We start from the raw sequence: 27,495 nt of genomic DNA on the forward strand, positions 1-27,495 counted from the left end.
ACAGGGTTTAGAAGTTAATTTTCCAGCATTTTTTTATGTAATACCCAGTAGAAATGTTTAACATCTTGTAGATATTCGAGGATATCTTTCATTTCCTCAGAATGATATGAAAGACGAAAAAAAATCACATCTCTTCTAACGATAAGAGCATGCGACGTAGCCTCTATAGACACACAGCAACAGTCGCACATCTTCATTAGAAGACGTGAGTAAGAGGGCCGAGAAAGTCACTTCACAATCCTGCTTTTCTCAATATTGGCACATCAAAAGTTCGATTTTAAAGCTTATAGTGCTTAAGAGGTCGTCACGAAGATTATATCAAACCATACTGAAATTTTGCCAGCGCCATTACTTGGTGTTGTGAGCCTAGTCCTTGAAGTTATTCATCATGGTGAGAAGTGGGAGATTAATAAACTGAATTCCAAAATATGACGCATGAACCACTTATCACTGCTTGGAGTTTCACTAATTATTCAAATTATCATTTCATACGGATATAGGGTGATTTTAAATATTAGTTAATACAGAGAAATGATTATTTTAATGATGAGGTTATATTGAAGAATAATTAAAATATTTAAGGATAACAGGAAATACACAAAACACATACTTCAATGATAAAACAACTACAGAACCCAAATAAAATTGGAAAGAAAAATTCACTTTAAGGAGCAGCTTGATTGACACGCTAGATATAAAGAGAAGAAAATAACAATAATTGTGATTCAAAAGTGTGCCTTAAGGTGAAAATGCAAACTTATCAACAAGGAGAAAAACCTCTTTGGGATCAAACATGTGGATTTCCAGTTTTCCATGCATAACACCTTCTATTACTCTGGAACATATCAGATCAAAGTTTCAAGCCATTATTTGCATTTTTAAGGATGTTATGAGCATTTGAAATCAGCTGCTTTCAAAGTCATGCTTCCCCGAAAGGCCCCTAGTGGCCACAGCACAAGCCCCATTAATTTTGATACACCTCGATTTCCTAGAATTTTATCGACATAAGTCGCTTAAATTATTGTGGTGCATTATTTGGTTGATGTTATTATTGATGTTCAATGGCTAATGGAGAAGGAATAGCTGCAAGGGTTAAGAAAATACTGGATTGTCATCCTGAACTTTTGGGAAACCATCGAGGATGAGAAATTTTCAGCAAATTCGGTAAAGTTTGGTTTTTTTTTTTTTTTTTAAATTTATTTCCTTTATTTTCTATTTAGTTCATGGAAATCAGAAAGCAGCTTTAATTATAGTGGAAGAGACTGACAGCTATGCAGCTGGTTTTAGTAAAGGAATTAGCCAGGAGGGCTAGTTTTAAGTGAGAGTGCGGTCTCTCTTACACACTAAATCTTTTCACTAAGAGCATATCTTAGTGAGTGACCTTGATTAATGTGAATGCAAAGAACTATCTAGACCCTTGAATAGCTGTGATGTTTTAAGAGCGGAATTTAAAGAGGAGAAGGTTATGTTTTCGAGTCTTAGAGAACTTGAAAAACTGGGGGAAAAAATAAGTGGTTTATTAAAAACAAGAGCAACTGAAGATGCTTCTCAACTTTTGATCAAGGAACGCTCGAAATTAGAAGAAAAGAATAAAAAAAATATCAGAAAATATTTCTCATCAAACAAACTACGAAATTCATTTTGTTTATGAGTTGATAAAAGAGAATTTACAGACAACACCCTGTGATCGAGTCAAGAACCCCATGACTCTAGAGAAAACACTTGCCATCACTTTGCCGTAAGTGTACCACCAACCCGAGCATGTGAAGTGTCTTGACTTAGCTGTATGGACGCTGGTGGTGAAGTCACCAAACTCCTCCCAGAGCAATCTGAAGACTTTGATGCTGTGCAAGGTTCTTGGTGTTCGCAGCACTGAGTTCTTGCTAGAAAACCGTACTCGCTTGTTTTGCACAGGAGCAGTCTTTGAAAAAGTAGTGAGACAGCTACTGCAAACCCTTGGACACAGTTCATGACGGTTGTTTTATTACTGGAAACAGGCTTTGTGTGTTCATTGAGATTTTTATGTAACTGAGCTTGTGATAGGCCCAGCTATTCTCTTTACACTAAATAATCAATAGACCAATGCCAGTAATTGGGACATCCACCTTAGTGAGTAAATCAGCAAGACCGTAGTGAGTTGAATACAAAACATAGATGGAAGGACTTGTTAAATAATGGCTAATTAGAAAAGTTAACAATTGCAATGAAGAGAAGTATAAATGAGTTAACACTATTCATTTTGAAACATTGGTTCCATCTGAAACAGGAGAAATTATGCAAAATAGAAAGCGCTTTGAATTTCACCTGTAGACATAGAGGGCAAATTGAGAATCTTTCAGGGTGAAGGCTCTACAGCTACCTAATGCAAATATTAAAAAGCAAAGATAAGGTCTCTGACGAATGCTTCAAGAACAGAACACCATTTGAGAGTCAAAACGTTCATATCCATGGGTTGTGTGATGTTGCAGGACATTAGCAATGGATTTCCCTAAAAAAAGTATTCTCTGAGAAGATGAAGTCTAATTTCTGCGGATCCAGTTTCATGTGTGTCAAACTCAATTGAAACCATGCGGCTACATTTATTTAACAACAAATCAACAAAAAACCATAAAATTTCGACTTCATTGCCTTTTCTCTTCCTAATAATTCAAAGATCATTCCTATGCATATCCTCTATTTATTTTTTAAGGATTATGTAACCACCCTCCAATTTTCAAACTTTTCAATGGCTGAATCGATTGCTTTAGAACAGGCAATTTCTGAGGAGAGAGAGAGGGGGGGGGGGTCCTTTGAAGAGGAGACCTGAAATGTGGTACCTTAATTCATTTTTTCACTAACGACCCATTAAAAGAGGGAACTGTAGATAGGCACAAGTTTTATCTCGATATAAAATTGAAACTTGTCTCTCGTTCGCGATGTTTTTTAAAAGGGTTCCAAGTGAGTTTTCTGTGAGTATTTACAGATCCATTTGGGCTGTCTCCTTGCGTATTGGTGCCACCATTACAACTACTGTTTGTACTGCTTCCACATCCACTTTCGCCAGGGTTTAATTTAAGTTTTGACTGAAACATAGAGATAATGCCACAATGTAAAGTGAGTAGCTGAAACAATATTACATGGAAAAATATTAATAAATAACAAGAAGCAATTGTAACATTGAATTCTCCAAAATGGCACATATCTCAGTAGTTAGCACTTACATTTTTTAATCCACCTAAAGGTGTTGGTGGACACTACAGGCTTAAAAAAAAAATAAAATAAAACCCTACCCAACCTGACAAGACACAATCCCTCTGGGACTAAAGTAAGTGGCCTTCATACTTCGAATATACTTTTACCCAAGGTATTTTAATTTTTCTCATTTTCTTGTTTTGAAATCATAAAATAGTACGTCTTTTTTCCTGAGAAGCTCACCACTCAATACCTAACATTCAGTTCATCAGACCAAACTTTAGAGTCACGCAAAAGTGTTTAATCCATTATGTAGTAATATCTCCGTGCATTATCCTGGAGTATGTACATATTTATGCCATGTTTTACTTCGACAGACAATGAGTTCATGCGGCCGTCGGATGGGGCTTCAAAGTGGCTCTCTGGCACCATGGAATCACGCTGGCACATAACGCGCGAAAGGCACATTTGAGGCCTCGTAAAAGTACTTTACGATTTTTCCTCATCTAGCAGATTGAAAAGGAACGTGATTTAAGTTAAATTTTCCATTATTATGAACTTCAAGTATCTGCTGTCAGAGTATATAACTACCCTCGATTTTTTTAGTATTTAGAGCAGCAATAGAGTGTCAAATTCTAAGCCAAAATCTTTACTTGGTCTTATTTATTCCCTATTCCCATTTTAGCAGGAGCAAAAATCCCTCTTCATCCACTCTATTGCATGAAATAAAAAAATTCCGAAATGAAAAAGTTTAGCCTCGACCGAAAATCGAAACCTGAACGATCAGTACAGGAGGATGTTGTTTTGACTGTTCATTACGTTTACGATACATTTTCATACATGAAAGTCCCGGCACCTTCGTACTAACACTAATTTTGAATTAAAACTGTCAAAAATCAAATATCAAGAATGATTCACATTAATTTTTTTGAAAAGAGTACAATCACTCCTTGATGTGAGAGATCGGTTGTTTCCCCACAAATTTTAAAGTGACATACGCTGTTTTGGCCATAAATGCAGGTCACAGAGTGTCCTTGTTTCGACGAGTGGTTAAGGAGAAACTTATCTAAATGCAAAAAATCATTTTTTTTTTCAAACAAAAAATTGCAATAAATCGATATCAAAATTCGATACATCCATTTTCCGACCACAAAAATCGATTCTCTGACTCAAATCACCTAAACAAACATGTATGGTACGCATCAGTCGTGTCGTTTCAGTAGTCCAGAAATGATCTTGCAATGAGTCAGTTAGGTCATTTTTTTTATTATGTCATTCGAAAGTAGTAAGTGACCAAAGCTGAAAGTTTTTTTCCCAATTTTTTTGAGGACTGCAAACGGGAGAAAAGTTTATTTGAAAGTGCCAAAAATTAGGGTGACCTAAAACGGCATTTGAACCGCGCTCTCGTAGGTTTCGAATGTTCACGTCACGATCAATATGGCGGCGGAAGCGTAGTGGAAGAGTACACAGCGGCGCACAGTGCAGTGTCCAATGGAAATAAGTCAAATTTTCGAACATATAAAATGAAAAAAGTAATGAGATATACGAAAAATGGGGACATTTGTGGTATTATTTTCAATGTTTGATTACTGATTTTGCATCGAATTGGCGTGAGGGGAGGTGATGAGATTTAAGCTCCGCGCGCGGTGACCGGTATAGCCGATGACGCGCAAGTGTTGTGATAGCAGTGATCAAGGCTGATTGACACGGTACCAAATATCCGGTTGGTAATAAAAATGGCTACAAACACTCCTGGTAAGTTATATAATTAAGATTTAATCGTAATAATTATTTTTTCAACTTCTAAACATTACTTTTGAGCACGTTTTTCGATGGTACTCTAATTTAATATTCTTCCCTCTTACTTAAACTTTAAAGACGTTTTTAAGAAAAACCTAAAATAATCAATTTTCTGGACAAGTGATAATGATTGCAAATTTCCTGTAGATTCTGAATTTTTAAGTCCCATCTGCGTCTGGCTACGAATAATGAAGTTATATCGTTTTTTCTGTCTCAAGGTCTTGCTCTGAAAAACTCTGATTAGTCCAGGCGCCTGGTAAGTCTACCTGGAATTTTGGGCACACAGCGATTTTCTTTGGCTTACTTGATGTTTTTGGGGTCGCTGAATCCGAATCTGAAGTTTCCTACCGCGTACCTGGTGAGCATTTTCCGCCATTTTGAAAAAATGGCCTAAAAAGGCCTTTTTTTCGCAGTTTTTTTGATATAGCGGCTACGCATGAGAAAAAGTCCCGGATTTAGTTAATGTATTGAATAGCTGACATAATTTGGAAGAAAATTGTATATGAATATGCTAGGTTTGCTCAAAAATTGAGGAACCTCGGATTTCGGAACTTTGGAACGCTTCGGAACTTGGCTGACCGCGGCGAGCCGGATCGCGCAATGACGGGTGCGCCGCGAAAACGTGAATGGGCGCGATGTTCACGATGCTGTATCTTCCTCAATTTTTAAGCAAACCTATAGCATATGTATACACCATTTTCTTCCAAATTATGTCAGCTATTCAAAACATTAACTAAATCTAGGACTTTTTCTCCTGCGTAGCCGCTAGATCAAAAAAACCGCAAAAAAAGGCCTTTTTAGGCCATTTTTTCAAAATAACGGAAAATGCTCACCAGATACGCGGTTGGAAACTTCAGATTCGGATTCAGCGACCCAAAATGCATAAAGTAGGTCAAAAAAATCGCTGTGTACCCGAAATTCCAGGTAGCCTCATTTTTAGCTACCAGGCGCCTGGACTAGATCTCTTCGACTTGTGGACACGGGCATCGAAAAAGGAGTGCGTTACAACAATTGAGGGGAAACTCCGAGAACTGTTCGCAAGCAAACGTGTCTCGGACAAAAATTTGACAAGATGTCTTGAATTTTTTATGGATTTTTTGTATTTTTTATGGATTCTTTGTATTTTTATGGATTTTTCGTCTTTATCTTTCTTTTTTCTCTTGTCTCTTGTGAAGTTTAATTTTGCTGTAAATTTTCGGTGATGTTTTACTGAGCTGAATTTTTTATTTTTAGAAATGCCTTTTCCTTTTTATTAAAGACTTGTAATATGATCAAATCCAAGTGTTCGTCCTTTTTCTCATGCTGATCCTCGGAAACCTCATTATTTTATAGTGTATATTTGAATTTTTCAGCTTTCATTTCACGCAGCATTGAAATTCAGAATGAAAGAAAGGATAGCCCTTAGTTTTGTTAGACCCAGAGTTAAAAATAGTGAAGCCGATAAGTGGAAAATATCATAACAATCGTGCACTTCTGGAAGAAAGCATGAAAATTTCAGAGATTCATCTCTACCCTATAGATATCCGATTTAGACATAGACCCCAAAAATCTGAGCCCCCTGGGGGGGCAGGGGGGCCCCCAAATTTTGAATTTTGAATAACTACGGAACGGCGAATGTTAGCGTAATTTTTTTACAACAGAACGATGGGAAATTTTATTAGGAATAAAACTGGTATGAATTTTTCCGTGGGATCGATATTTTAGGCGTGAAAACGGGAAAAACCATCGGGGGACGGGGAGCCGGCCGTTCTGAGGTAGATCCGCGCGCTGCGCTGCCTGCCCGGGACGCGCGCGGCGACGCGGTACGGTGTTATCGACGCAACAACCGCTTGTCTTTGTTTAATCTCAACGATGCGCAGTTTTAAAAATATTATAAATTTACCGTACTGCCTAAATACTTTTCCGTAATAATATAAGCCTTGTATTATTAGTAATAAATAAAAGCAAGCAAAAGGCGAAAGACTCCAATGTGAGAGCGCCGAGTCAATAGGAGGGGTCCGTCATCGCGCATCACGTGTCTTGTTTTCCATGAATACAAAGCTTTTCCGACCTCAGTACAGAGTAAATTACCCTTTCCTTACGTAATTTTTGTAAAGGATTACATTTTTTAAGATATTAGAGCGAAATAAGATTCTAGGTGGCGGTAGCCACCCCGGCCCAATCCTAAAAAACTCCCTCTAAAAAATGACGACCCAAAAAAAAAAAAAAAAAAAAAAAAAAAAAAAGACGGGTGGCTGCTGCCTAACTAGTTTTACACGAAACAACGCGACCGGGCTTTTCTGCACGGTTTGCGGTCCATTAAGCTCTCCTACTAATTAAGTCGGAGAGTAAACCCCAAAAACCCTATAATATTTGGGTAGAGTATGCTCAGCTCTACTCGTAATGCCCACCCTTTTTAAGTTTAGTTAAATATTAAAAAAGTTATTAAGCTTTAACGACAAATTTTGGACCCCAAAACTTGACGATCGTTTTTGACGACATGGACCCCAACAAAAGCTGACACTGATGGAATTGTTGAGCAGATTCGGGGCAGATTCGAGGCCCGCGAAACGCCCGGCCGCGGAAGGCGGGCGTGTTATTTAGACAAACCTACAGCTATAACCGTAGAAAAAAACCCTATACAACTGTAGATATTTTGAAACTTCTATTCATAAAGCTCATACATATTTTTGGAATTTTGACATAAATGAGACATAAGGGAGAAATAACGGTAAATAGTTCATTTTCTAGTATTCTCAATAGGCGACCTGGGGGCACGGCTGTGGAAGTAATGGTAGCATAAAACCCATTAAACTAGGTAAAATTTAAATCTGTAGACGCTGGAGATGGAACTTTTGGTACTTTTGCAGACTTACATAGACGTCGAAAGGAGAAATAATCGAAAGAAGGAGCGGGTCCTTCAATTCTTCAAGCACATTTGAATTTGAAAATAACTTGTAGAACCGCGCGATGGATGGTGAGCGCCGACTCCAGAGGTTAAATTTCAGGTTATGCTACTGTTATTATGGCTTTAAATATTTAATTAATACGAAGAAGATAGATTAATTGAAATAATAAGATGAAGATAGATTAATTGATGCGTGTTTCCATTTTATCGTAGCCGAAGATAACTGGATCCATTTCTATATAATCCTTTTATGATTCCCACACCCTTACATTGCATGAGCTGTTACAGTAAGTACCTACTCAGATCGCAACCTGCTACTTATACTATTTCTTCCCAGCGGCCCGGATCTAGTGATCTTTACAAGTAATTGTTCATGAATAATTGATGATATCCCATTATAGTGAGTCCTAGATACTATTTCTCGTTAATCAGATTCAACAACTATCCACCAGAAAATCATCCTTTCCCTCAATACGATGATGTCTGTCGGGTTCTCAATTTGTGGGGATGAAGTTGTGTTTCCACTTTCTCCTAAAATTTTGCTAGCAGCCGAACTCCTCTGGAGTTGATGTGTCTCTTCTCAGTGTATCATGTTATATCGGTGCATAAAGCCTCAATGTTTTCATATACTTGTAATGCTCTATATTGGAAACGCGGTTTACGCATTCACCCATCAGTCGTGCGTATGTGTCTTCTTAAAGAAGCTACGCAGCACTCTGTTAATGAAATCAACTCAATGTCACAACATCCAAGATACTTGACTTCAAACATTACTGTTAATTTGATTATCAGCAAGTCTCCTTGATTCTGTGTCAGAAGTTGATTGAATCGTCTAATTTGCCTGTATTTGGATAAAATTCTTCAAATCAAGGTCTTTCATATTGACCTCTGCAGAAGGTATGTATCTATATGCTACTATTTCATTGGTTTGATAAAATTGAAATGCTATAACTAATGCAGGATATCCTTGATGATAACCTCTCTATACATCGGCTAAAATTTGCAGTACCTGGAGACGTAAACTTGCCGTCACTGCTTACCACATATAGGAGATAATACAGAGCAGCTGTTCGATATAATACATCAGTGCCGCCTGACCTCTAGATTATCTGAGTCCTCGCCTGACAAATTTACCCACTATGAGAGTGCGACAGAAAATTAGCTGGTTCATTTAGCACGGAAAATGGATACAGGAATTAATTCTCTGGCACACCCTGAAAGTGAGTTAAAACTCATTAGATGTGGACTTTGGGTAGCCAGAACTGGCAGAATAATGAAAGCTATCGATTGAGACTGAGGCGACTAAAAATATTAGTTGTAATTGATATTTTGGGCTGCAACAGTATATCAACAGAGCATCTTCTTTGCCGGAAAGTGGGCATTGAATGCCCGAGTTGAGAAATCTCTCATAAATACCTGCTTACTTTACCTGCCACTGTATTGATGTGAGAGTTACCTTAATCGGATGGTTGCAGAATCTCCCTGGCAATTCCCAGCATAGATATGATGGTGCTCCACATAATTAACTTACCGGCAGAATCATTCGCTCGATAGAATCGTATGAGAGGGATCACATAGCATAGGATATAAAATTAAGCCTTGAATGTAGGTGATGTTTATACTTTAACCTCTGGTTCTCGGTCTACGGTACGAAAGGGACGGACTAATACAGAAGAACCATACATGACAAGTGGCTCCTAAGTTGGCATTTATTTGAGTCCTTAGCTGAAAAGTTCATGCCTGAAGGTGTGACAGAAAATGGACTGTTTTTTTCCATCCTTGAAAGTAAAACAAAGAATCAAAATTGTACTCTCCGTTTTACCCTTATAGTGCGTTGAAACTCAATCGCAGCCGACTCTGCATGACCAGAATTGGCAGATACAGACTCATAAAAATGAAATGTTATTGAAAGGAAAACCAAAAATTAAAGTGGTATTCTCTGTTGTACCCTGATAACACACTGAAACTCAATCGCTGTTGACTCTGTATGACCAGCATTGGCAGATAAAGGCTCCTGAAAATGAAATGTTATCAAACTGTTTCATTACAGTTCAGAAGATTCATGCTATTGAGATCGAAATTTCAGTTGTGGTAACTGTAATTTTTGCTTGCGGAAGCATCAACTTTTATTGTTTATCTTTTCCAATGACGAGTGAACTGGTCACATTTCTCAAGATACAGAATGCCATAGCTTTAGAGACATCTCTCATAAAACTAAAAATATTGATAAATACTTACTTTGCTTACTGTCTTTATGAGACGGTATCACGCGTTTGCAATGTTATTACTGATGATGAAATTGGAGCTCGGAGAAATGCGCGATTCGAATGGTCAAAGGACCTGGCAGGCATAACTAGGTATAAGCAGCGTAAATGATAGAGGTCCTGCACTGAGCTGCAGAATTTAGCTTGCATTCTATCATTAGTTCCAAGAATCCAAAAAAAAATGTTGGATAATGTAAGTCATAAAAGGTATCCCTTAACACAGGTGATGCCTCTAATGTAAATCCTGGTTTTGTGCCTACTGTACACAGGAGATGGAACATTACATAGAAGTCCTATATTAAGAGCAGCTCTGAAGTTGTTGATTATCAGGGTTCTTGCCTGACACATTCACCCACTTTGAAGGTGTGACATTAAATAGACTGGTTAAATTTATCATTGAAAATAAACCCATTATTAGTTAAACTGGCACTCTCCCTTTCACCCTGTTGCTCGTTTAAAGTCAATGTGTCTTTGTGGACTCTAGTTGACCAGAATGGCCAAATGGAGAATCATAATGATGAAAGCTATAAAAGGATTTCATTGCAGCAGGCCGATTATTGAAAGTTTGAAGCAGTCTGATAAGAGATCGAAATGCGATATATTGCACGGTTAAGATAGGGGTGTCTTGCCTTGTCGTACTGACATAGTTTCAATAATCAGCATGCAGTTGAGAAAATTTATGTCATCACAACTAAAGTTTATTGTATACCATCTCCTTATGAACGGAAAGATTTAACGCAAGTACCAAGATGATTTCATATGATGTCTGGATAGGAATGCACATAGTAAACAAGTAAGTAGCAACTTTCCGTTTCAGGCACATTGTGCCCAAGCATTGTGCCCTCAGTAATCAGAGAATCATAAAAGAAAACTCACTCACAACGAAAAAGGTACCTAGAGAGAGAAGGAATCATGCAAAATCAAGAATGGTCACATTTGGAAGTATTATTCCTCGGGGCAGCATAAAATTGAAAATGTTTCGTGCGTACAATGAGAAAACCATTAAAGAAGTTATATTGTTATTAATTTCAGAAATAATATGACATAGAAAAAGAGACAGGAGCCAGGAGAAATTGAAATTGCAATGCTATTTTGCTCAAACCCGATTCAAAATTTCCAAACGAAACAATACACGGCCTATAACATAATTATCATAACCTCTCTATGCACTATCTATGGCTTAGACTGCGCATTAGGAAATTTCGGCGAGACTAGAGTCCCTTCAGGCGGGACGATAGGCAACTCAGCAACACCCAGCAAGTCCGAGACCGAGACAATGGAAATGCCTGTCATGCCAGTGCCGTTGCCTGATACGGGTACTTTTCGTTCGTATATCCGGATGTATCCACTAAGCGGAAGGCGCGTCTTTACCCTGATTTACCCCGCTAGCTGTCTTACCTACCGCGCGACCTAGATTGCGTTATAAGTCAATGCGCTTTACTGTAGTTTCTATCGTTCGTAGCCAATGAGAATTAGGCATTACGTCAAGTGACCCAACTTTGTCACGATTTCAATACTGACCTGCGGTTTTTTTTCTGTGACGTACAGGGTGTGCCAAAAATATGGATCCTTCCTTACTGATGTCTCGAGAACGATTACAGATTATTGACATGCGGTTTGAACGAAATTCCTTAAAAAAAGGTGGGCCGCTTTCGAGGGGGGGGGGGGGGGGGGTCGTTTCCTCTCTGCCTCGCGCCCGCGGGAACAACTTTTAAATTTAAAATGGGAACTCTCTTTGCCTGATACTTCGTAGAAGTCATACCAAAAATACGTGATATCCTTCCAAAAAAACAAAAATATGATTTTTGTACAAAATTTCGGCCCAATCCAAAAAATGTCACTAATTACCAAAAACAAAAAAAAACAAAAAAAAAACCAGGCACCCAAAAAATATGATGGCAGTACCGTTTGGATTCATCATATAAAAGGAAATGATATCAAAACGGCCCAATTTTCTCTTTCATGCCCATGCAATATACCAAACACCCCAACTTTTTTCACAAAAAAAATAAATAAATAAATAAATAAATAAATAAATACCTATAAGGTATGATGACCTGAACACGTTTATTGGATCCATCGCTTTAAAGGAGTATGATATCAAATCGGCCCAACTTCTCTGAAATATGCCCATCTCGGATCAATAATTTTTTTGAGACCTTCCGACTCATCGCTGAGGAGACACTGATCATTACTTGACCCTTAGTATATGTCCTTGTTTAGATGTCAAAGAGTTCCTTATGAGAACTGTAATGAATTTTTTTTCTTTGAAGAGATAAAATCAAAAAATCGTCATAAAATTGAAAAAAAAATTCGAAGAAAAAAAAAGGAATGGGCCGGCCGGCACGTACAAAAAAAAAGGGGGAAATGTAGATACATTGGTATGCCCCAACATTTTGGCATGGGTGACCGACCCGGTCTTGCCAACATCCATGAAGTTGCTAAGAAAGAAGCATTGTACAAGTAGGAGGCACATAATATTCGCAATAATACGCCAAGGTTCAGTAGTTTGTAAGGCCTTCTATCAGAAACAAACAAAGAATATGGCATTGCTTGAAAGTTGTTAAGTTGTTCACTCATGTGTGAATATCTTTCAGTCTATCTTTCAATGACGATTTCAAGAAGGACTGATCCTCCTTTTGACGATGATACTTGTTCATGTATATGTGAAAGAGAGACGATAATCACCCTATATTATCTACCACTTGTATGTACGGCCGGCCGGCCCATTCCTTTTTTTTTCTTCGAATTTTTTTTTCAATTTTATGACGATTTTTTGATTTTATCTCTTCAAAGAAAAAAAATTCATTACAGTTCTCATAAGGAACTCTTTGACATCTAAACAAGGACATATACTAAGGGTCAAGTAATGATCAGTGTCTCCTCAGCGATGAGTCGGAAGGTCTCAAAAAAATTATTGATCCGAGATGGGCATATTTCAGAGAAGTTGGGCCGATTTGATATCATACTCCTTTAAAGCGATGGATCCAATAAACGTGTTCAGGTCATCATACCTTATAGGTATTTATTTATTTATTTATTTATTTATTTATTTTTTTTGTGAAAAAAGTTGGGGTGTTTGGTATATTGCATGGGCATGAAAGAGAAAATTGGGCCGTTTTGATATCATTTCCTTTTATATGATGAATCCAAACGGTACTGCCATCATATTTTTTGGGTGCCTGGTTTTTTTTTTGTTTTTTTTTGTTTTTGGTAATTAGTGACATTTTTTGGATTGGGCCGAAATTTTGTACAAAAATCATATTTTTGTTTTTTTTAAGTAGATAAAGATTTTATTAGATTTTGACCCACTTTTTCATGACTACTGGAAATGGGATCCTTGATAACTTATTTTTAGCTTATTTTTCATACTACTTTCGGCGAATGGGATCATGAGCTGCTTACATAAGCAAGAATTCTGCAATACTTGACGCAAAGACATTACTTGAGGAGTGAGGGAGGGGGGGGGGGGCTTCATAGTCCCTTGCCACTAAGGTGCCCAGATTTCCTTCCTTTTCCTCTAATATCGTTTTTCGTTAATGTTAATTGGTTTCTCGCAATTTGCATAGGTACTGATACATACGGAATATTCCGACAGTGTTCTTTTCCCCTCTTTTTTACTCCAGCCAGTCAACAGACGTATTCATTTTCATGAACTTCCCGATCTTTCAGATATTCAACAAATATGCGTACCTATTTCACAAAATAGAACGATATATCAAATGAATAATAAAAAATAAGATATCTGAATACTATCGCTTCTTTTTATCGAGTCACACTTGAAGATTGGTATACTAACCACAAGACATGAAAAATGGAATAACAGTAAAAAAAATCCATGTATATTATCTTTCATTTTGTTCTATGGAGTTTGGAGTGGAGTTGGTAACATTTGTATTGAAAAAAATATTAATATAGGAGGAAATTTATTTATCATATGCAGGTTCTGATCCTTTAAAGAACCTCTGAGAAGGACCAGTACCTCAAGAAGAAATTCATTGCATTTCTTCTTTTTTAACCCGCAAATCTCGTACCAATTTTTTATTTGTATAGAGCTCGTGGAGAGTTCTAGGTATGTCGGAGACAATTTTTAAGAAACGGGACTTGCGAAATATTTAATGCACAAAACGCACACCTTAAACTTTATCGCACAGTATAACACTGATCAAATTAGCTTCAGAGATTATCAGAGGGTTAATTTCTTGTCAAAATATCAACAAATCAGTCAAAATCAGTAATCGGTTATCAGTTGCAAAATTACGGAGATTGAGGGAAATCGTGTGATGCGAGATTTTATTGATGACATCGTCACCTTCCAGGCAAAGTATCACAAGTGCCATGCGACGTTTAAAAATTTCCGCCGCCATTTTATTTTTTTGCAGAGAAATTGTTCAACGAAGCTGTCCGAAAATTTCACTGAATTTTCTTTGTGCTGCCGATAAAATTTAGTGAAATTTCCAAACAGATTCAACCAACAATTTCTCAGTAAAGAAATGAAATGGCGGCGGAAATTTTTAAACGTCGCATGGCGCTTGTGATACTTTGCCTGGAAGGTGACGACATAAGAGCAGGATATGTTCCCAGCAGGCGCGACTTCATATCACTCAAACGGACCGTTTTTGCAGATTAGCGGATATTGGCGGCTAATTATTACTTTACAATATTCCTTATACTTATACAAGAAGCAGTCCAACAAAGGTTTTTGGGGGATCTTTTGTCCCCATCAAGCTTTCTCAAGATTCTTTTGGCGTTTCTTGGAGCAAGTTTTGAATGTGGTTTTGGTCCTCTTAAAAAAATGCCTATACGTAGCGATGATGTACCAAAATGTTCCTTCAAGAGAAGAGAATAAGCATGCTTGTTTTTTACTCATTTTTTTTTACAAAATTAGGTTCCCTGTTTTGAAAGTCTGGCTAGAAGCCGTCTCCCGGGAACTTAAGGGTTGATAAGCATATTTAGATACCATCCTGGTACAAACACTTTAAAATCATTTTGCAGGTCATCGTGGTATACAAATAAGATGTGTGACTTTTAGCCCCCCCCCCCTTCCCGAGACAACTGTACGTCAGATTTTATTCCGTTCAACTGATGACTGATACAGTTATCATGGATGCTTTAATACTTGAACTTGACAAATCCATACAACAAAACAATCCAGGACTCCAGCACCTAGCCCCTTCTCCTTCCATTGCCGTCCGCTCGCTTGCATACATACATATATTACCTGCAAAAGTTAAGCCTTTTTTAAGGCTTCATAGGTAGTAAGATATATTCATAATATTTTTAAAACTGCGCATCGTTGAGATTAAACAAAGACAAGCGGTTGTTGCGTCGGTAACACCGTACCGCGCCGCCGCGCGCGTCCCGGGCAGGTAGCGCAGCGCGCGGATCTGCCTCAGAACGGCCGGCTCCCCGTCCCCCGATGGTTTTTTCCCGTTTTCACGCCTAAAATATCAATCCCACGGAAAAATTCATAAGAACCAGTTTTGTTCCTGATAAAATTTCCCATCGTTCTGTTGTAAAAAAATTACGCTAACATTCGCCGTTCCGTAGTTATTCAAAATTCAAAATTTGGGGGCCCCCCTGCCCCCCCAGGGGGCTCAGATTTTTGGGGTCTATGTCTAAATCGGATATCTATAGGGTAGAGATGAATCTCTGAAATTTTCATGCTTTCTTCCAGAAGTGCACGATTGTTACGCTTATCGGCCCCACTAAAAATATAATATGCATCGTTAGCATCTGTAAGTATACAGTCGATTTTTGGAGCGAGCTTGCGTGAAACTATACATTTTAATCCTTGAATTATTGCTAAAAAAAATGTTTTTTCCAGGCGCGTTGGCAACACTGTATTTAAAATGGAGGTGTTATGAGAGGGCCAGATATACCCTTGTAAGCCTTATTTGTTGTGATTTCAGGTTGGTTTTCTCTCTTTTACCCGGCACATTTGGCAAAACCATATTCAATCATTTGGGAAATTTTGGAAACTTTGACTTTAACACAAGCAAGTGCATGATGAATACTTAACACTGTCAAAATTTCATTGAATTCCATGCATTATTCGATCAGATATGAATTATTTCTCATCCGCCCATAAGGACACTGCACTGTGCGGCGTCGCGTTGGCGGTGTGTTTTTGTTGCTCAATTGGAGGTTAGGTAGGTTATTTTGTTTGAGATTCATACCCATTGTTCTTAAGGTTTATCTACAGCTCCGTGAAGTAAGAAATTTCTCCGCGCAAGGGGCGCCACCGCTGTATTTTGATTTTTTGGTCCACGCTATTTGAGTCTGTATAGCTCCACGTGAGTCCTTGAGCTTTTATGAAAGTTAAAGGAATTTCTGTTTAAATTGCAGAGTCATAAGTTCTAGCCTTAACATTCTTCTTCCTATTGACACTAAAAACGACGAGAAAAGTAATTTCTGAAGCTCTGAAACTTGGTCCTAGAAAAAAGTAGGGTTAAGCATGATGACCTTGATGCAACCAATCGCGACTGATCGCTCTCAGCAGTTGCAGATATCTCTCTCCCGTCGCGGGGCGCAACGCGAAACGACTTCATTACAGCCGCTTTCCGCATCATCGTCCGCATTCCGCCCGAACATCTGAGGTAATTTGTCAAAAATGAATTGATGCCAAATTTCTTTTTAAGTATTTGTTATTTTGATGAAAAGCCATTAAGAATAATTTTAACCTCCATTTTGTGTACCTTCTACATATTTACCCCCAAAAGACAGTCGTTATACCCCCTTGTTTATATCTTCATCTAGTCACATTCATAGAAATTTTTGGTAAAAGACTCTTGTAATTTTCCAAATAATAACACCATTTGGCACACATCGCATCTCAACGCACCGCTCTAACATCGAGCATCTCTAATCTTAACGTCTCCTATCACTTGTACTGATTGTGTCTGACTCTCGACTGTCACTCGTGCATTATAATTGCATTATGCACCTATTTCTCTATTAATTATTAATTAATATCTTATTGTTTTATAGCGGGGACGGGGGGCATAATAATTAAGATCCAAATATTTATCACAAATATCTATACTTTATTTAGCATGTATACATATGTATATATTTTGCACCAATTATCTCAATCGTAATGTACAGCACCTGTACATTCTGTAATCTAGATAGGGCCGGTGTCGTACCAGCCTACCCATTATTGTAAAAGTAGTTCTTAGTTCCTAGTTATAAGAAATAGAGTTAATACCATGTAGTCCTCTATTCTTTCAATAAAGAAAAAAAAAAAAAAAAAAAAAAAAAAAAAAAAAAAAAAAAATCTCTCTCCCACCGTGAGCTGTCTCTCTCGCACTTACAGATATCTCGTAAGAGAAACTGGGATCAAGTTACAGCTTTTATTATTAAACTTTCAAAGCTCGCGTTTGTTTCTAAGGATTCCAGACGTAAGCTGCTAGAACTTATGAGTCTTAGAATTTAAAATATCTATTGTGATATTTAAATAATCACTGATTTTGGAGTCGGATTTTAGCAGCGCTACGTGGTGGATTTTTTCGGAACTACAGCTGAAGATTCACCTTAATTCTCTAAGCTTTTCAATCAGAATGTGATACAGATTCATGTAGGATATGAAACATTCACGTAGAACTTACTTAACCTCAAACGAGAAATCGTGATGTCAACAACGGCAGCGTGGCGGTAGTAAGCAGGTTGGTTTCGTCGCCGCCATCTTCCCGTCTATGATGCGTAGATTCGACGATTCATGGCGGTCGGTTCAAACATGTTTTGAGGACCCCAAAAAAGGAAGCGTCATATCTCCACAGAGACAATTTTCCGAGAAATTTTAACGTGCGCATCGTTCTTCTCGTACCGAAAACTGAAAAATTCAACTATTTGCAGGCAAATCCCTCCCGAGCTTAACCGACTTATCAGAAAAACAACTCGGTAAAATCTAAAATTTGACAGTTTGAAAATTGGAGCCCCATGTTTTCAATGAAAAAGTTGTCCTATAGAGCCAGGATTTTTCCATTTGTCCCTTTGGTGGTTTTCTTCACTAGCCGTCACAGATTTCGAAAAAAATGTTTTTTCGCTCCACCCTAGCATCAGCTCCCTACTTGATTGAACCTTCGTCTTGTTCTAGTGCCTACATTTTTTTACGTTGCCGCCAGGCTGCACGGCAGGTGGCACGGGTTTGCAACTGGTAACCTAGGTTTGGGATAGCCCCAAACTTTCTCCCTTGGACGCCATTAAGATGAAACTATGACTCACCTTTAAATAATTCTTGTCCATGGGTGAAACGAGTTTCAGGCTTAGGGAGTCTCCTGCTTCTTTGATTAATTTTACAACATGATCATGCTGGGACCATTTGACATCATGGTTACCTATTGCTACGATAAAGTCACCCTCCTTCATTCCTCCAAACTAAAACAAAAAGTTAACGGCATTAGCTTTGTAAATTAGTACGAATATATGGTGATTTTCCCCCTCCGATGCAGTGACTTCATATACGCTTTTAACATCATTGCCTCAGACACTTGAATGCCAAACTCAGAATAATCCTTCCTTGCCTTCCGATGTTTCTTCTGCAGGCTTAACTTCTGAATTAGAAAAATACCCTCATTTTTTTGTGCCGAATGCTGTTTATGGTTTATGTTATGGTCCAAACAATGAATATGGAGCGCTTTTATGGGCTACTAACCTATTTTGAATTTACACTTTTTGAATCTAGCAAAATACCTAGTAGTTTTATGTTATTTTTCAAAAATTTTGACAGAAGCTCTTAATTTGTCCAGTAATTCCTCCATTTCGGATACGAAATTAAGTCGGCTGTATAAAAACCCATTATTTTCGCAATTTCGGGCGAAAAACATGGAAATTCACTTTTACCTGAACCCCCTTACAGCAGAAATTTCAGCCGGTCCAGACACAGTCGGATATAAGCTAAGTTTACTGTACATGAACTTATCCAGGATCTGAACTTTGCAGAGGACCAACAATTTTACTTCCATTCTTAAAAAGCTTGACAAAGAATCCTGGTTTGTCCACGATTTACCCCATTTTCGATCCTTTGTGCGGTGAAAATTTTTTAAACTGAACACAGATATAGGCACAGGGGACCAATAAGAACATTCACATCCAAAACCCAACAAAGGTGTAACTTTTTCGTCCATTTTACCCGTCTTTTTGCTGTGAAAATACTGTCAAGAATGATGGCGGTTCGGCAACTTCGCCCCCCATTTCTCAAAAACCGTGCGTATACTCAAGCTAAAACTTTTACTACAGTTTTACAGTATCATAAGGTATCGTTTGGGCCCGGTTTCAGAAAAATCCCCGTTGTCCTAAATTGTACCAAAAAACGGTCATTTTCAGGGTCGCTCTTTACTGAAATAATGATGTAGGTAGCTGTTGGGGGAAAAAAGAAAAGCAAAATCCTATTAAGATTATTTAAAAAGTCGTCCATTAAATACGCAGGCTCTCATCAAAACATTCGAAAGTTAATGCTACCAAGATGGTAGGAACAGTAAATTCAGGTGTTCAGTTTGGAGACATGCATAAGAGTTAACTTTGACTTAAGGCCACAACTTTGATGTTTCTTGCAAAATTTAACAAGAGATAGCGAAATAAAAACATGAAACTACATTGCAATAGTTCCATCAAAAGGTAGATAGAAACTATCCACTAGCCTCTTGTTGTTAAATAAAATCTCTTTTTTTTCAGAGCTCCACCACTCAATGCTTAAAATTACCCCCTCATCAACTAGTTTGGTAAATGAAACATTGTTACGTTGACTACCTAGGCACACTGGATAACAATTAATTAACTCAACAAGCAACAAGTAAATGACATGATTGCTATTCCCCATAAGAAAATACGAGTCTTAAAGCTTTGATTGCCCATATACTAGTAGAGAGGTTATACTTGCCTCTAAACTCGATATGCAGCTGCAGTTTGCAAGTAAAATATTAAATGTATAGGTAATACATACTATTGTATTATGTAAATATTGAAGGTATTAAACGGTTCTTACATGAGCTAGAGAGCCTTGATCAACGGCAGCTACAATTACAGGAGAGTCTCCTCGGACACTAAACCCGAAACCCGTGTCATGCGAGTTTCTCCTTTGCAGGCGAACTGACCGAGGCGCTGTCCAATGATGTTTCGCAGAAAATATTGCCACAGGACCTAGTTGCTTGAATAAATCTTCCACAGGTAAATGTGCAAAATCGGGCGGTGTTAAAGAAAGCTGGAACTTAGTTGAGGCTGAAATTCGATCCGAACAGAAATTGATCATCTTCAACATAATTACTTGTCTATTAGGAAGGCCCTTACTTTGGACTTCGCCAAAATTTAAATGGGACCTACATGCAATGAGTGCCTATTGGTTAATAATGAACGGGGAAGGTGGGGGTGGGGGGGGATATTAATGAAAAAAAGCAGGTATATACGAAATTTGACATGGGATTACAAGATAGGCTCCTTACAACACTTAAAATTACAAATTGTATGGTGCATCGCAAATCTAGATGGTATTTTATGGATTGTTCCGGTGCTTCAGGTTGGGTAGGGTTGGATTTCATACTTTTAAGATAGAACCCTACATATAATAAAGCTCTCAAAAAAAATTCTAAGAGATGGCGCCACAGTTGCTGATCTTAAAACATGTCATTTTTTGTCACTTCTCATTAATTTGTGAAGTTAGGATTGAATATATTAAAAATATCTCAACATTACTACAAAGTACGTATCCTCAGGATTATGCAGCTATAATCGATGTTAACCTTAAATGAAAATTAGTACCCGAAAATATGCATGCTGTAATGAGATTCTTCACATTTACGCTTATTCAAACGGGCCGCGCGCGCGGACGTGCCTCATTTCTTTCAGAAATCACGATACTCCATTGAGAAAAGCGGATTTAGGCACCGATCGTGACGGCTCGGACAAATGTTCGAATTCCCCAAAGATTACCAAGGACTCCAGATACCGCACGCCGTATACTTGCCGTAGGAAAGAAGCGGCCCCCCAGTCGCCTGCAGCGCCAGGGTAGGCAATCTGTGTAGCGGTATGCCATACTTTAGCCCACTTGTAAGGGAAGTGCATGGGAAATTGGGAAATTGCACTTCGAATGTGCAGATTATGAACGGCAAATTGCGAAAATTGTTCATTTTAGTCACTAGTGGACTCACTAGTGGACTTATCTGGACTCAGAAAATTGAGCAGAGTTATTTGCATTAATTTTTTTTTTCTTTCTTTTTTTTGGTTTTTTCCGGCATTTTTTAACGATTTCAAACATAAGAAAATTTAATACAGTGAATCTTCAACCAAACTTAGCACAGCACGGCGAAACCGGTCAAACACACGGCAAGCAGTATATTCGTTAGCTCGAAGTATGGCATACCGCTAAACAGGTTGCCTACCCTGGAGCTGCAGGGGACTGGGGGGCCGTTTTTAATTTCAATGCGGTATCTGGAGTCCTTAGTAATCTTTGGAATTCCCCTCTTCCGAGGGTCGGTGCAGTCCGAGGGCTATTCTCCCTCTCACCATTTCTCCTTCGCTGCGCGGCTGATCACAGTGATCACTCTCTCATCTTTTCTCTCCACTGCTCCGCCACCACCCCGCACGCGGCCAGTTTAGAAACCTGGCAGTCCTGCTGGCTGCTTCCGCTTCGATGACATAATTTCTCTCCTACGCAAAGGCGCCTGCCGCGGGCCGCGGGGGTGTGTGACTTTTCCACTCTAGCCCCTCTCTCCTCCCTCCTTCCTACCACACTTGCTAGGTACCTGCCACAAGGTGACCAGGGACCAGTTCTATAGGACCCTGGACTCCCGTAAGAGCCAATGTAAAAATTCGTGAGCAGGTACTAGTGCTGCTATCTCGCGTAGGACCCTCGCAACTCACTGCTGTTATCAGTTGTTGGACTTCATTAAAATCCGTAGGATCGCGTATAATTGCAAAAAATCGAATTTTTCACTCTACGTACGTGTGCGTCGAGCCCTTCCTAGTCGAAAGGGGTCGAAAAACGCCAAAAATATACTTATTTTTCAAGAATTCAGCCGCCTTGTGTGTTATTTTTCAATCTTCGGCTTAACCTCACTTTTGGAGCGGGCGATGGATGAGTCGAGGTTCGGGGGGAAGGATCCTCTGAGTTGACTAGGGTCCTACGCGAGAATGCGCTGCAATCACCCGCTCACAACAGGACGGCGTCCTATAGAACTCGTCCCTGCTGCCACCTAGCCGTTGCTCTTAGCTGCCTCTTGGTTTTGCCGCATAAAAGAGGATCCCTGAGCGGATCCATACACTTCGAGCCGGGAGGGAAGGGGGTGGCTAGCGGAAGAGAATTCTGGTTCTGGGATGCTTGCCCCGAAAATATTTCCAAATTTTACAGCATCTACTTTGCAGTTTGAGTAATTTTGTCATGAATGATTGTGTTAATGATAATTTTAATGTCAGAGCTTTCCTTCTTCTTTTCTCATGTTTTTCGGGCAAACGGGCGGGGGAGGGCGTACGTGGTGTGTTCAAAAAGTTACCACCGGACTGATGCTGCCCCAGCCTTAAAAATCGTTCGATCAAACTCGACTGGAGTTCATTTGAAAGCTTACTCTCTTACGAGTACAATGGTTTTTAGTTTTTTGAAAAATATTTATTAGTTCCTGCACAACGTCAATTCTACGGTGGCGTGTTTGACCTGCTCGGCGATTTTGGTACTCTAGAAATTTTCTAATGGATTGATCCGGCTGACACATTCAATTCAACTGAAATTTCTGCAATGGTGGTAGGAATGTCTCTTCTGACAATCGATCGGAATTCTTCCAAATTTGCATAATTCACAGAGGTCGGAGGTCGGTCGTGCCTATCTTTCATCATCTCCCACTGCCGTCCTATCCTCTAGGAAACACGAATGCCACTCGAAACACTGATTCCAGCCCATCGCATATTTACCGTGCACTTGTTCGATCAGGTCAAAAACCTCTTTCTGCAGATTTTTGCAGATGAACACTAAACTTTATTAAATATTTGCTCAATTTTAACTAGCATTTTCGCTGTAATCAAAGTGACAAAGCAGAAACACACTGAACTGACTTTGGCGAGGTCAGAAACTCGCATCCTTTGGGGTTAAAAAGAGCATGTACTCAGCTAAAGTTTATGTTACCATATCCAAGTAGGCCACGTATAAAATTGATTCTTATCGGCCTCCTCTGTGCACGCACTTGTATGTTGCACACACCTCACACTAGCGTATGGATCTCGATGATTCGGCCCTCCAACAGCCCTCCAAGAGCGGGCCAAACATGCCGCCGTAAAATTGATGTTGTACGAAAAATAATGAATATTTTCCAAAAAACTCAAAACCATTGTACTCGTGAGAGTATAGGCTTTCAAATGAGCTCCAGTTGAGCTTGATCGGATCATTTTTAAGGCCGAGGCGGCATCAGCCCGGTAACTTTTTGAACACCAAGTATGCACTATACGCTTGGATCCGCCCACGTTTTGCCGGTTAAAAAGGAGGGGTATCGATACGGGCCTTTTTTGGCCCCTTCCTTGAATCTGGAAATTTATGCGGGTTTTCCAAGTTGACTCAATGTAGTTTACGGAAATAATCATGATTTAGCCCATAGGCCACTGGATACGTATCAAACGGTTGCCTAAACATAGGTCTGCAGGCGTATTTTGGCGAAAATTCGTGGCTTTCTATCACTCCGAGGCTTTTTTGACACCGAGCGCATCGTCCAGCTAAAACGAGCTTTTGATGTGTTATCAAGGACGCTTTAGGACATTTTTTAAGCTTGGTTTGGTTTTAGTTAGATGATGCGCTCATAGTTAAAAAAACTTTTTACAAAAATTGACGTTTACAGGACATCCGAAAAAATCTCAGGGAAACACGTCTCTCGCACTGTATGCACGCTACTTTCATTATCGAGGGCAGTTATCAAGCCTTGTTAGACTCTTACAGGGAGATTTCCCTCAATTGTGTCCAAAAAAAACCCTAAAGACGTAATTCCCTAAGATTTTTACGGATATCCCTTAAACGTCGATTTTTGAAAAAGTTTTTAACGATGAGCTGCGCCTATGAAATTTTTGAGTTGCCCCCGCCCCGTCTCCCCGTGGGGGGGGGGGGGGGTTTAAAACTAAAAAGTACCTCAAAAAGTTTCCCCCTCGATATGAAGATGGACGCCACAAACCGAAAGTCGATATCGTAATTATAGAACTGAAGTTATGGCCAGTGGTGCGTAACTTTTGAATAACCCGGTATACACTTATATTTTATTTTTACAGATCACCTATAAATACGTGCATGATGTTTCCGAGAAAATTTTGATTTGTTCTGATCAGATATTCCAATAAAAGGTGCAGTTTCTGAATAAAGTATTGTAAAGGTTGATAAAATTTTAATGCAGGGTTTGGAGGACATAAAACACAATAGGCACTTACATGAACGCATACATTAGAACGAAAGATGGGTGTCACTTCGACTGCTAGAGCTACCGGGCTTTACACATCCGTGGGGTGATGACACTTCGCGTCGGATCCGGAGGTGCGCGCAGGCACAGAGTAAGGGAGGCCTGAGATAGAGAGAGATGAGAGGGGAGGGGAGAAAGAAAAGGACAGAAACCGGAGAGAATTGCCAGGCATGAGGATTCGGACCCCCACTCCTTTCGATAACCGGCCGAGATCGAAAAGGTTTGCGCGGGCATTTTGAAATGCGCAGACATCGGAACTTTCATCGCGGCGTGCATAGTTTCTCCGCAAATAATGATCGCCGAAAGAAGCTGATTGTACATAACTATTTAGCATACTATAATCTTTGTAGTGACGTTAAGAAAATGTCGCAAGTCTGGCTTATGTCTGAGCAAATCGCCCAGATGCATCGAAAAACATGGAAAAAAACGACAGATTTCGGCGAAGCGCCACGTGGTGGCGGTTTTTTCAACTACAGTAGTAGGGATCCACCTTAAGGGCACTAGATCATGTAAAAAGGTAGCGCCAAACCGGACGAATCGCGATTTGCCAAAAATCATTAAAGAAGGGTTCAAACCTCAGCAGCACTGCGGCACCATTTAAAATTATTTTTTTTCCAAAAAACTGTTCTGCCCTTTCCATTGCTTACCAAGAGGAACCGTTTGCAGGGTTTTACCCTTCAAATTTCGAAAAAGTCGAAATAAAAGCCGCCCTAGTGTTGCTCTTTTTCTGAGAGTAGAGAAGATACAGAAATCACTGGCTTATGATGTATTGATGCATGTCGCTATTTTGTCAAATGATGCTGAAAAATGTACATCTAACGTCCATACATCAAGAAGCGTGTCTCTTAACCTACTTCTAAACTAAAACTGGAGTTCAATCTCGTCCTTTTTGATACAAATAAATGCAAATATGGGAGCAGAGGATGACTTATGTCATTTTAAAGTAGCCTGTGACTTAATTCATGTCAGGAATAAGATTAAGTTCCAATATGCCTCTTTTAAAGGAAATAAAGAAAGTCTCTGATGGCAACAGCGATGGCTGTTATCAGTGGCCAAGATCTGTTGCTATTATTTACAGTACTTACAGTTGGCTATTGCTGTTGTTTCACACATCCCAGGAGTAGAAATATTAAGCCCTGCTTCCAAAGAAAAAAAAGAAGAAAAAACCCTTTCCAATCCTGTTACTGGCCCTTGCAAGTTTGGTCGTTTGGTGCAAATTCAACTTGAGAGTCCATTATTGCCCGTGGTTAAGCCGAAACTTAGGTATGAAGTAGGTGATTGGAACTTTCAAAATAACATCCATGTATATTTTTATGTTTATATGCTACTAATGTTGACCTTTTCCTACCTGATGTTTAGAAATGATCAATGCCTTAAAATTTTCCTTTTAAAATCTTTTGCCTACTAATTTTCACATTTCAGCGCGATCGACTACAGCAAAAGCTTCAGAAAATGCAAGAAAGAAGCGCGCATCGCGCGTGACTGCCAGGTGCAGAACATGGAGACCTATAACGGGAAACAGCAACAATAATGATGGCCAGACAAGCACTACTTGACAAGTGGGTCCGAGTGCAACCTCGTTTTGAAATGACACCCACGGCCCGACAGGGAACCAGGAGCGAAGAACAACACAAGGAAGAACAGGACACTGAGAATAAAACAGCGAGAGATCGAGAGCACTTGGCCAAGGGGGGGGGGGGGGTAGGGTGTTTCTTATTTTTTAAGTTTTCGAATTCGAAGGAGGTCCTGATCTTAAAAGTTGATGTGTGGATACATTAGAAGCCTCGTACAAGGAAAAAATTTTAAAACAATTTTTACCCGGTGCTCAAACGACTTAAGTGACACAGGTTGAAATTTGAGATTTTTAGATAAAATAACACTGTTTTCCCATGGAAAACGCCGAGTTACGGTCCTAAAGAGTGAAAATTTCGTCGGTGTGGTCGTATCTGCAACACAAAAACCGCAAAACACCCGAGAAAGGCGCGCGCAACGAGAGACACTAGGAGCAAAATGGGCGCGCCGCGCCGTAGCGCAACGCGCGCGCGTTCTCTGCACTGCCTTACGCACGCACTAAGCTCACGCGGGCCCGAAAGTTCCCGTCCGTTGCATTGTATCATTACGAATTGACCTGGATACACTTCAACATTAAATAACAGTTGAAATGTATAAATACATCAAAAAGACAAATTCTCTTTGTAAAATATTGGCTATATGTAGGAAAATCAATTTCAAAACATTAAACAGTTCAAAGTTAATAAACTAAATCAAATAATCCACAGTTTACTTAGAGGCTTAGAGTCTTAAAATGTTTGACAGACTGTTTTTATTATTTTTGTATGGTTTTATTGACTTCGGCTGTGACTTGTAAGAGATCATGAAAATAATTGTCCTCAAATGTGACCCTAGACATTAGTTAAATTGTACGTTCTGGCGGACAGGTGGATTCGGCAACCCTACATTGTGTCTCATGTTGTGAACAAAGACTCTCTTTGTGTTCGATGTAAGTCTCTCATCAAATAATGCCAAGGGAACCAAATTTTTACTACAGAGGTACCATACGTGGCTGGATAAATTACGGAGCACAACACTAGCTGCTGCAGGTACTCTCGTAAAGCTGCGAAACTTCTTGGGGTCTGCGATGACCTCTGGGTCATTTTTCGGGGCCCCAATATGACATATGTCCTCCTCAATGTGTACCTACACTGAAAAATGCCCGGTAAGTCCAGGCTTATCCCCAACCAACATTCTAGCCTCTTTTTCAACATCATGGATTTGCCATTTTCATTTCTAGACTCTTGCCCAGCCCCATGGCTATTTACTTCCGAATATCTTGAGGTAAAAAAAGGAGTTAAGTCATAAAAGTTGTTAATGATCATGCTGAGCGCAAAATTAAAGTGATGTCCATGCACAACAGGAGGATAGGTATCATCGAAAGGTAAAGGAGATCTTGCATGTG

General features: G+C 39.2%; 1 protein-coding gene across 1 annotated transcript in view; it reads right to left on the reverse strand.

The window, feature by feature from the left end:
* Positions 1 to 532: 532 nt before the first annotated feature.
* Positions 533 to 27,495, reverse strand: part of LOC140225905 (rhophilin-2-like) — a 72,502-nt gene continuing 45,539 nt past the window's right edge. Inside the window, exons 6-8 of the mRNA XM_072305912.1 lie at positions 20,108 to 20,340; positions 18,349 to 18,501; positions 533 to 3,062 (exon numbers count right to left, since the gene is read on the reverse strand). Coding sequence (XP_072162013.1) covers positions 2,877 to 3,062; positions 18,349 to 18,501; positions 20,108 to 20,340 — 572 coding nt within the window. The 3' untranslated portion in view covers positions 533 to 2,876. The remainder of the gene's footprint in view (positions 3,063 to 18,348; positions 18,502 to 20,107; positions 20,341 to 27,495) is intronic.

The sequence above is a fragment of the Bemisia tabaci genome, unplaced genomic scaffold (assembly GCF_918797505.1).
Source record: "Bemisia tabaci unplaced genomic scaffold, PGI_BMITA_v3".
In the NCBI taxonomy this organism is placed as follows: Eukaryota; Metazoa; Arthropoda; class Insecta; order Hemiptera; family Aleyrodidae; genus Bemisia; species Bemisia tabaci.